General features: G+C 32.8%; 1 protein-coding gene across 1 annotated transcript; it reads left to right on the forward strand.

Moving 5' to 3' along the window:
• The first annotated feature begins 8,454 nt into the window (after positions 1–8,454).
• On the forward strand, positions 8,455–11,948 carry LOC139525288 (IgGFc-binding protein-like). Its single transcript, XM_071320490.1, has 4 exons — positions 8,455–8,515; positions 9,699–10,975; positions 11,394–11,515; positions 11,936–11,948. Exons 1-4 carry the CDS (start codon positions 8,455–8,457, stop codon positions 11,946–11,948), a joined length of 1,473 nt encoding a protein of 490 aa, XP_071176591.1.

Genomic DNA, 11,948 nt, shown 5'->3' on the forward strand with positions numbered 1-11,948 from the left:
TTTTTTTGCTTGGACTTTTTTTTTGTTTTGTTAAAGATTAATTAGACAAGACTTCGTGAACTTTGATATTTCCCGTGTATTCAGTTTTTATGTGGCAATTCTTTACTTATAAAGATATTTTTCGCTCGTAATTATTGGTTATGTCAAAGTCCTGTGATTCGCTACGGTGGAGTAAACCAGTGCGTCGAAAAAACGTCACTATGTCAATTTGAAAATCAAATTACAGTAACAAATTGCTTAATATGCTGACAGTGACAAGAATGACACCTTCAAAGTGACAAGGATTGAGCAAGAACGTATTGACTTCAATTTCACAATTCCACCAAACAGAAAGTAATACTCTATTATAATGTCAGGAACAAAAAAGTTCCACAGCAATATTATTTACACGGCCAAGCCTATTAATAACATAGCTGAATAATGATCCTCTGTCAGTCAGCTTAAGATCTAAGGTACGGACCATTTGATTTGAGGGGGCAGTCTGAGATATATGAGAGGAAAAGTTCTGACACTCTTTTTGCCTTAAACAAAAAATCTTATCGTATTAAAATTGAAAACATTAATCTTGTCCACTTTTTTGCCATTTGAAACCAAAATTTAAGATTTTTTTTAGAATTAAATGAACATGATGATTAATAAACGGCGTAATTTTTTGGTGGCCGGGGTTTTGCTTGTAAATCCCATATCTGACCGGAATGTCTGTTTCGCCGAACTGATTTATTGAATACTTTGTTCAAGGCCCGACTGCAACCTGCCTGCTGGGTGTTGCCTTAATGTCTCCATTTTTCGACCGTCCGATTCATAAATTCGTTGTCATTTCAGACTCATTTGTAGCCTTTGGTTGATTTGAAACCCCTCACTTCCCTTGTTGGCGGAAACATTTCTACCAAACATTTGGATAAAAATTGTCTGTTTGTTTCTTAACTCGTGTCGGTCGTATTGTAAATTTCATCGAATAGCCCGGCGTATATCTTGATACTAACTAAACATACAACAAACGAGAATTTTCCATGTCCATTTTTAACTGGCAAGTCCCACATCAAATATATTAGTACATAGCTTTGGATCATCCCATTATTTTATAATAGACAATTAATCTGGAGAATACGGCATAAAAAAAGTCCAACCCTTACACTTTACAGCAGCTATATACATGCCCAAAGTCAAGAACCGTTTAAAAAGTGCATTTTACACTTATTTTATGTTTTTAGTTTAAAAAAGGTCCCAAATTTTTTTCGCCTCGAGTTACTTCGCCCCCCTTTCCAAAATCCTGGATCCGCCCCTGGGTTCAGTTTAAAATTGTTTTGTTTTCATGACTTTTGTATGTGTTTATATATTTTGTTATTCCGTCGATTTTAAAAGCTCATTACAGCTTTTGTGTTTTATGTAGAGTACTGAATTTCGACTTAAAATAAAACTTTGAATTGAAGTGAATAGAAATTAAGGTTTCTGTTCCCTTAAACAAAGACGATCATAAGATCTGTTAAGTATCTTATTGACGTTGTATGGAAAATTTCCCCCAAAGAGTGAAATAATTCCACGTTCCGTTGACCGTAGCTGGATTTGGCTATTAGTTTTTGTACTTTTTATGCCCCACCTACGATAGTAGAGGCGCATTATGTTTTCTGGTTTGTGTCTCCGTTCGTTCGTCCGTCCGTCTGTGCGTCCGTTCGCTTCAAGTTAAAGTTTTTGGTCAAGGTAGTTTTTGAAGAAGTTGAAGTCCAATCAACTTGAAACTTAGTACACATGTTCCCCATGATATGATCTTTCTAATTTTAATGCCAAATTATAGTTTTGACCCCAATTTCGTGGTCCACTGAACATAGAAAATGATAGTGCGAAGTTCAGGTTAAAGTTTTTGGTCAAGGTAGTTTTTGATGAAGTTAAAGTTACATCCACTTGAAACTTAGTACACATTTTCCCTATGATATGATTTTTCTAATTTTAATTCCAAATTAAAGGTTTAACCCCAATCTTCACGGTCCACTGAACATAGAAAATGATAGTGCGAGTGGGGCATCCGTGTACTGTGGACACATTCTTGTTAATCATATAGTTATTCAACTGTTTCGGTTCTTATATAGACTAGTTATAAGGAGATTTGGTATGAAGGCTAATGAGACAACTCTTCATCCAAGTCATAATTTGTAAAATTAAACCATTATAGGTCAAAGTATACGGTCTTCAACACAGAGCCTTGGATCACACCGAACAGCGAGATATACAAGCCCAAAAAAAAATATTAGTGTAAAACCATTCAATCAGAAAAACCAACGGTATAATCTATATAAAAAACGAGAATCGAGAAACACTTCAACAAACGACAACCACTGAACATCAGGTTCCTGACTTACAATGTAGGACAGGTGCAAACAAACACATGATTGGCTTTTAAAAAAATCGGCTTTCAGTGAGCCTGTTAAGAGTAAATCCAGACAAAAATGCTTCGAACACTTTATAATTTATATCTAAAAAAAATGTTGATTTAAGTTTGACAATACGGGGTCGACACAACTGAAGGTAGAATATTAGTCCCTGATGTAGCGAAAGCAACAAGAAACGTCAATATCTGTTATTTCAAGTGCTTTTCTATGTTAACTATATTTAGGCATGATAGACAAACAATGCATAGTAACTTTTCGTACGCGTCTGGGTATAAAAATAGAAGCAGCGTCATTATGACATTAACCATAGTTCCTTAAAATATTACACACATTTGCAAGTAAAGGAAATGCAAAAGGTTTCAAAGGAATATCCAAATTCATCAGTCGAAAAGAAACTGACAATGCCATAGAAACAAAAGAAAAAAGACTAAAATACTAAAACAGTTTACAAAACACAACATAGAAAACAAAGACTGAGCAACACAACCCACCAAATTCTGGGGCTGATCGTACTCCACATGTAGCACCTCTTATGTTGCTCATGAAAGTACAAACTCAATGACAAGTCTAATTTGATAGTTTGTATAGTGTGTATGGTCAATACCGGATTTAGATTTACTGCCGTGATCCATAAGACATCTGTTTATAGTAAATCTTTCCAATGCCAAACACTGACCATTGAATGGTTATCTACATGCAGTTTGCAATCAATTGTATAAGAAATAGAACTAAGACCAACCGAGTTTCCCGCTTTCACGGCACTTCTGATAAGTAATCACGGCAGTTCTATGACAGATATATTCTACGAACATTATCTGGCTTCTAGTTGTTAATTGTTATCTCATTATAAGAAAACCTTAAAATTTTCGGTGAAAATTTTGGAAGTTAAACTGGTTCGTCCATTCTTCAAGGAAATCAACTGAATAAATTGTACTTGCAAAACGTTTTGTGGCATGACAGGGACGACGGGGAGCGGGGAGTCAACTGTGCTCAATCTTGTGTACTTTATGATTATCATTCAGATAAAGTAGAACGTTTGAGTTGGTACTTTGTTTTCTGTTATTTATCCATTTTGACTTTTTAGATTATACTCTTTTCTTTACTATATTTCCTATATATATGTGTCACTAAGCCGAGTAAGTTATATTGAAATTTAACTATAAAAATAAAGAGATGTGGTATGATTGTCAATGAAACAAGTATCCGCCTAAGTTCAAATTAAGTTGATGTAAGCAATTATATGAATCATTACTGCCTTTAACAATGAGAAAAAAAACCACACCGTATAAATGGCTACAAACGACCCGATATCAAAACTGTCTTTATTCTGATAATGTCTTTCACAGTTGGTTAAATTAGTGGATGTCTTGGCTTTATTTAAAAAAAACATTGTAGAGTTGCTATAGGAAAAACTCAAAAAGGGTGTGTAATAAAATGTGTGAGACTCTTTGACAAACAAAAGTGTTATCCCTCTCGATATGCTGTAAATAAGATAAACAGGACAAACATAACACCGGTAAGCCACTGCAATCATAAACTGTAAAACTCTTGATTACCCAAACGGATAAAAGCCTCATCTGATTTAACGACAGAGCTTTTGTTGGGTGATTTGGGAAGTTGGACTAGGTGCAAGCAAGAAGGTCACCGTTGTATATTGTGTAAGCAAAATTGCTTTGGTGCCTCAAAAGCTTGGGTTCAATGCGAAGTATTGATATGAATTTAGAGTGCGTGCGAAAATGCAGTTAAAACACATTAGAACGAGTTTCAGTCGTGATAAGTGTTCAAAGTTTACGCGGCTATTAACGGCCGCCACTAGTTTAGGTGGAATTATTTATCCTTCAAGAATACCAACATTCGCTGCTGATTATTGGTGGGATTTGTGTTGCTAAAAGATTTCGGTTCAAAGTTGTGTAGTCTAATGTGTTCGTCTGTTTGCTTTTATCATTTGCTCATGATGCTGTTTTTGCTTTGTCTTTTTTTTTTGCAAACATTTAATTTTTAAAGTAACACCAAATGGATAAAATTGACATAAAATGACACTTTTTTTTAAATGATAATAACCTTTTCTATTAGAATGTAAAAAATTTCATCAATACAACAAGAAAGACAATGATTACCATTTCAGAGTTTTCTTGGCTTTAAAAAATTAAAAATCTTCTTATTATGTGCAATATTGGTCTCAATACATTGGTTTATAAATACTATAAACTATGAGAGTTGTTTCGTGCCACAAATATATAGGTTAGAAAGACCACTACCATTTAGCAAACATGAACAAAAATAATAAATCTGTTTGGTAATTACAACAACGAAATCATTTAATGTGCGAACACCATTAGATAACCCAACATTGTGCATCATGAAGAATTGTCAGTTTATACATGGTATATACCTTTAAGCTCTTTCATGGTATGGCACATTCGGTAAATAAAGTCGTTAAAAGTAAAATTAAACGAAAGGAAAAACAATTGTATAAACAATTAGTAAAAACATATTAAAAATGTTGAGTGTTGCGGTCATTTTTCATTTTATTGTTTACACAAATTGAAGCGATGACACCAACCATACCCTAAAGTACACGAAAATTCTTACATAAATATTAAGTTCAGAAGACCCCTAATGTAGGCATTCCAAACTTAGTGTTAAAAAGTAGCAAGAAGTCATTACATGTGACTCCAAATAACAACATGGAAATGCGTAACTAATTATTGTTTTTAATTTATCAAAATTTTATCATTGATGTTAGGTATTAAAATAACAAAGACAGGAAGGAAAAAGTGATGGTCTTTACTTAAGTAATTACAAAGTAAACAGCGCATACTATTCCATAGCAGATCATCTTTTATGTGCTTTTACGTCGGAACATTACGTATGAAGTATTCCCGTTTCAAAGATAATGTAATCTGTCCCCCTTCGTAAACAAAGCCCAGCCTCCACTATATAAGAAAGATGACAAGGGTCGCGGCAGTGAATTCTCGGCGTCCGTGTTTCTCCTAACAAGGTAAGAGGACCGTGTTGCTCAGCGACTTGGACTACTATGTCACAACATCAAAGCAAACTTACTGACAATAATTACTTTTATTTTAATGTGTTCTATACAAATTGCAGGCTTGCAAAATTAACTAATTATTTCAAATGTTTCACAATTTTAGTAAAAGAAATGTTATTAAATTAGAATGACATGAAATTTGTTTTTTTTTAAATTTCCCTGACTTAAGTTGGCTTTCTTTTATCGAACGTTCTTTTAGAAAAATCTTCGATCTACCAAATACTGCAAATTATTTTGATATAACTCAGAAGGAAGCACCTTTTATTTGAAAGAAAAAAGAATATTATTAACATTTAAAAAAAAAAGAACTTGATGTTTAACGTTAATTGACGTTTATGTGCAACCAAGTCCTGCATATTTTAAGGAGAGTTAAGCTTATTAATCTTGCATTTGAATTATTCTTTTCAACCGTGCTTTTTGTCAAATTGCAGATGAAATTCTCATCTTTTTTTCTTATTTTGACTTTTTTTTTAAAGAACATCATTGGTCCATACTATGTTTTTTTTGGTTCCATTTACATTCTCAAAACCAGTTTTTATTTCATTTATCAACTGATGTAAAACCTGGATTGGGACGTTTGTCCTCTTTGATATGACATTGATATGGCGCTTTTTTAAATGTACATTTTTGGGGTATGTGTTCTTTTAAAAAAAGACATTTGCACTTGTTCTAAAAGACATTTTTCGCTTTATTAGCGCAATATTTGAACTATCATGGAAAGTTTTTTTTAAATGTTCGCCATGGCAGATGTTACCGTCAATATTTGAACTATCATGGAAAGTTTGTTTTTTTTAATATTCGCCATGGCAGATGTTACCGACAACACTTCACAAACTAAAACAAGCAAATCCCGTCCGACTTTTCATGCAATAACATGGACATGATTTGAATTTTAGATCCACAAATTGCATTACGCTGCTTGAAGAATTTAGGACAACATTTAAAAGTTCAATTAAAACACAAAATTGTTTTCTATACATGGTTTATCCGAATATTTTTTTTTTCATTATTTCTGTTTTGTATTTGAAAAATTTATAATATAAAAAATAAGATGTGGTATTATTGCCAATGAGACAACTATCCACAAAAGACCAAAATGACACAGACATTAACAACTATGGGTCACCGTACGGCCTTCAACAATGAGCAAAGCCCATACCTCATAGTCAGCTATAAAAGGCCCCGATAAGACAATGTAAAACAATTCAAACGAGAAAACTAACGGCCTTATTTATGTAAAAAAATAACGAAAAACAAATATGTAACACATAGACAAACGACAACCACTGAATTACAGGCTCCTGACTTGGGACAGGAACATACATAAATAATGTGGCGGGGTTAAACATGTTAGCGGGATCCCAACCCTCCCCCTAACCTGGGACAGTGGTATAACAGTACAACATAAGAACGAACTATAAAAATCAATTGAAAATGGCTTAACTCATCAGATGGACAAATATATAAGTGGACGTGGCCCGGTACTTATACATCCCGACACGAAAAGACACAATGAACAGATCTGAGAGTACTCGCAGTTATCTGACAGCTAGTTCAAAGCCACTAACAACTAATAAAAAAATCATGGAACTAAGACTAAACTATCAATCCGTACACATCCAACATCCCATGGATTTAGTGTAAAGAAGTCATCAATAGCCAGAGAAATACATGACCTTGTACAATGCCAAGTTAAGAATGTTTGAAAAATTTTAGTTCAGGTGTATGAAGGATTTAACTGCAAATTTCCATAGTATGTGGAGCGCAAATGTTCTTTGGTTTAACAGGTGAAAAAAAGCGCAAACGTGCATTCCTCCGTACAACCGTGATGCTCATTTATAAATCTACACGTAATTTCAATTTGTACATTTTTTTTAACATTTATACACGTAGATAATATATACGCAAACAATTATTTGTTTCCATATTTGACAAAATGGTTATCAAAACTACCCCGTCTCATTATTGAAGAAAACCCTATATATATCAGTGTCAGGATTTCTATTAAAATCCTTTTCACATTTAATATCATACAATTTACTGCATTTTGATGCGGTAACTATATGCGTACTTGTTGAATTAAGATAAAACTTATATTCTCCGAGTTCAACAATCAAGGTTAATAACTATTTTTCATCTTTATCTAAATTTATTCAACCAACAAAAAAAATATCGAACAACAGACCTTTTATTGTGAAAAATAATTCTGATATGAAATCGTTTTATTCATTTATATATTTTTTTTTAAACTTTTTTTTAATTTATCTATGTTTTCCTCATGTCAGATCTTTGGCGTTATCAGTTTTCGCCTTTTCACTTCGTTTATTTTTATTTTGTGGTTATTTCACTCATTTTACGGCAGTTGATAATTTTGGGCAAAATTTCAAAGAAATTCTACAAATTCCTTGACATTGAAAAAGTAATCGTTAATCTTAGAGTATGTGTTAGTTTAATTTAATATTTGTAGCACATTGGTGTATACTTTCAACATTTCTTTCGTATGACCTCTAATTTTCACGCGATACTTTTTTTACATTAAAATGCAGCAAATCAATAATTATTATCCATTTTGATTCTGTTATACATATTTTCCATAGTTAGAATGATTTTTTGTATCCTGAATATGTATAAACAGAATGTCTGTCTGTCCTTCCGTTTGCATATTCCATCTGCAACTTCTCCTTCTTTTAAAATATTATAGAATGTTCAGTAAAAAGTTATATCATGTTTTATTTTATTAACGATCAATTGTTTTTCCATAGCATAACTCGGATTTTGTGAATGACGGTTTTAAAATGTGTGAATTCTGCTTATGTATTGTAGCATTGTAGAGCTATTTGTTAATATTCTTTTTTTTTCTTTCTTTCTCTGAATAATATATCTTTATCATATACGTTTATACAAATTGACTGAAACTTTCTAATTAAGCTTAAACATTTTTAAAATGTATAACAAGATAATTAAATGCATTACTTTCAGACTGTATAAGATAATGGTTTGATAGACTTAAGATTTTTCAAGATGATAGATGTTCGGAAGCTGTTAGCAGTTATCTGTATATTAAGTTTGTCTTTCGGGCAAGGTAAGTTTACCTTGTTTACCTGTCACTGATATAAAGTGTTCAATTATCTCTATTTAATCTTTTTTCCTGCGTAAACCGTAAAACATTGTCTGGTAAGCTGTGAAGAAGTCATCCAATGACACGCGCCTTATTATCAACAATCTTTTTATCAAAGAACAAACTTTGTTGTCAACCGACGTTTTCTTATATCATCTGACAAATTATATGTATCAAACTGATATCGCAGCGCCAGTAATATAACGACATATAAAGCTGCACCTTACATTAATAGTGACAATAGTCAAAATAAGACCAATACAGAAGATCGCATGGTGATCTATTGTAGAGAGTTGTCTCTTTAGCAATAATACCACATCTTTTTTTAATATTTTGATTCTGTTTCGTCAATGTATCGAGTAACGTACTAAAAAATATTAAAAAAAGAGAAGAAACAATAAAACTTGACAATACTGTAATAGTCTGTTCCTTCTGAAACACATTAATGTTGTGTGTGTTTTTTTTTTTAAATCATTTGAATTTCAACTAAACCGATAGACCAACTATATTTTTATAGTTCCCGAATTCATATTAAAAATGAATGGATTTATACAAATTCTATTAAAGAAATATATGTAACACTAATTTAAATAAATAACGAATCGCTAAAAAGAACAAACTAGGTATCATAAATATAAGCAACATAAGAAAATAATGTAAACCTTTGAAAAATTGATTGATTTTAATTTCAAAACAAAATGTGGTATGACTGCATATAATACAAATATCGACCAGAGATCAATTGACATAGATGTAAGTAACTGTATGTTAATTGTGCTACCTACAACACTAAACTTCAACAAAAACACAAGTTTTAAGTTAGATGGGTCTAACATAAAAAATGGTTTCTGATTTCTTTTAAAACCTATTAGACTGCAAATGTATCATGAAATAGTTGAGTAACTTTATGACTTTTATGTAATGATTTACATTTTGATAAATTTAATGTAATAATTTACATTTTGATAAATTTAATGTAATAGTTTACATTTTGATAAATTCAATGTAAATAATTTACATTTTGATAAATTCAATGTAATTATTTACATTTTGATATATGTAATGTAAGATTTACATTTTGATAAATTTTATGTAATAATTTACATTTTGATAAATTTAATGTAATAATTTACATTTTGATAAATAGGTCCTCCTGATAATATAGGAAGAGAGTTTGTCGTGTCTTTTATGGAGAATGATGAATACGGCAATGTTTTTCCGCTGGAATTGTATGTAACTACGTCAGAGAAGCATCCTGTCCATGTAACAATTACATCACCAAAATGGACGAAACCTTCAGTATCAGAATCCGTCACTGTCACACCTGGACAGGTAGTCAGGGTCAATATAAGTGACGAGTTCCGTATGAAGGGGAGTTTGAAATCCTCTAAAGCACTCCTTGTTAAGTCGGATGGTGACATTGCTGTTTACGGAGGAAACAAGGAGGACTATTCTAATGATGTGTTCTGTGGTATTCCTACAGATGCATTAGGGAACGAGTACTATGCTATGTGCTACGGACCAGCGTACCGTAAAACTGAACTTGGAGTAGCAGCCACACAGGACAACACTGTAGTTAAAGTAACGCTTCCAAAGGCTCCTAACATGACTGTCACATACAATTCAACGACTTACCATGGAGGAGATATGATAACTATAAACTTAAACAAATACGAAAACTTCCAACTACAAAGTATCGGTGATTTAACGGGTGCACATATTGAAGCCACACATCCTGTTTCGGCATATAGTGGTAATATCAAAACAAACATTGGTACGGGGAAATTTCAAGACCATCTGGTAGAACAGCTTACGCCTGTTGATACTTGGGGAAAAAAATTCGTAACAGCTCCAATTCCAAAAAGAACCGTCGGGGACTACTTCCGTGTTGTAGCGAGTGAAGACAACACTGTAGTCAATATCGCTGGCATGCCATCCTTCACCCTTGCAAAAGCAGGTGAATGGAAGCAAATTCAACTTCCGTCTAAGTCGTACAAGTCAATTAATGCATCAAAGCCTGTACTGATGGCACAGTTTGTTTTAAGTCAACTGGACAAGTATGAGCCGGCTGATCCGTCTATGATGATTATCCCACCTTATGAATTGTTTAATTCCGGATATACTTTTGCTACACCAGAATACTCACATCCCGAATTTTTCAAGTATGAAAATCAAGTTTTGCTGGTAATCGAATCTTCTAAGAAAGATGGACTACTACTAGACGGAAAACCTTTACCAAAGGGAACAAAATGGAACCCAATTGAAGGAACAACTTTAGTCGGAACGTATGTCGATATTCCAAAAGGATCACATTCAGTGGTACATAAAGATTCCTACACAATATTTGGAAGCTACCTCTATGGTCATGCCTACCATGAATCCTATGCTTTTCCAACAGGAATGAGATTAGCAAAGATAAACGCGGTAAGACTAAAGATACATTCCATATGTTTCCTTATTTCTCATATTCGTATGCATATTTTATATATTTAATAATTTATTACACTGATGTGGTTTCCGATTGCTCTTCTCTTTTTTTTTTTAATTTGAGTGCCACATGTAAGTCTTATGTTGACGACAGGCACATGTGGCGTACTTAATCTGTTATCTTTGGTGACTTGTTTCTAGTTAAACATGTTTGTAGGTATAAACACTTTATTACAGGATTATAATTGGCCGATCCATACGTATTATAATTTTTACATGATACAAACTAAAATCTATTTTATTTACATTTTGAAATTTTAAACGAAAACGACTACTTTCTTTATATGGCCAATGGTACATTTTCGAATACTCATTTTACACTAAAATGAGATGTGATTTAAAATATATTTTGCAGCCATGTAAACCTACGACATCAGTTGATGGTGATGGTTTAGACAATGACTGCGATGGTAAAATAGATGAAGAATTGTGCACAACCGATAACAAGAAACAAGGCAAGTGTCTTCGTTGTGTAAAGTACTTGTTCATAAAATGTCCTTCTTGCGTTGACGACCCATTGGTGGCCTTCTGCTGCTATCTGCTCTATGGTCGGGTTCTTGTCTCTTTGACATATTATCCATTTCCATTCTAAATTTTATCAAATATTGTGAATGATTAGACCGTCTGGATGGGGTTTGCAGAATAGAGAATACTGGGGCAAAGTGCAGAACAAAGGGCTAGAAAATAGGGTGTTGGAATAGAGAGATTAGATAACAATGAACAAAATTGAGAAAACAGAGAAAAATGGTTAAAAAAAAACCGGAACACAGAATTAATGGACCTTCTTTCCTGACTCTTTATTTTGACCATCAATAATCGTGAAATTATATGCGAAAAGTATCAGGTAGAGGCCTAATAGTAAATCATCTTAAACTTATTATCTTGTAATAATTATAGTAAATCATCTTAA

This window comes from Mytilus edulis, chromosome 5 (assembly GCF_963676685.1).
Source record: "Mytilus edulis chromosome 5, xbMytEdul2.2, whole genome shotgun sequence".
Classification (NCBI taxonomy): domain Eukaryota; kingdom Metazoa; phylum Mollusca; class Bivalvia; order Mytilida; family Mytilidae; genus Mytilus; species Mytilus edulis.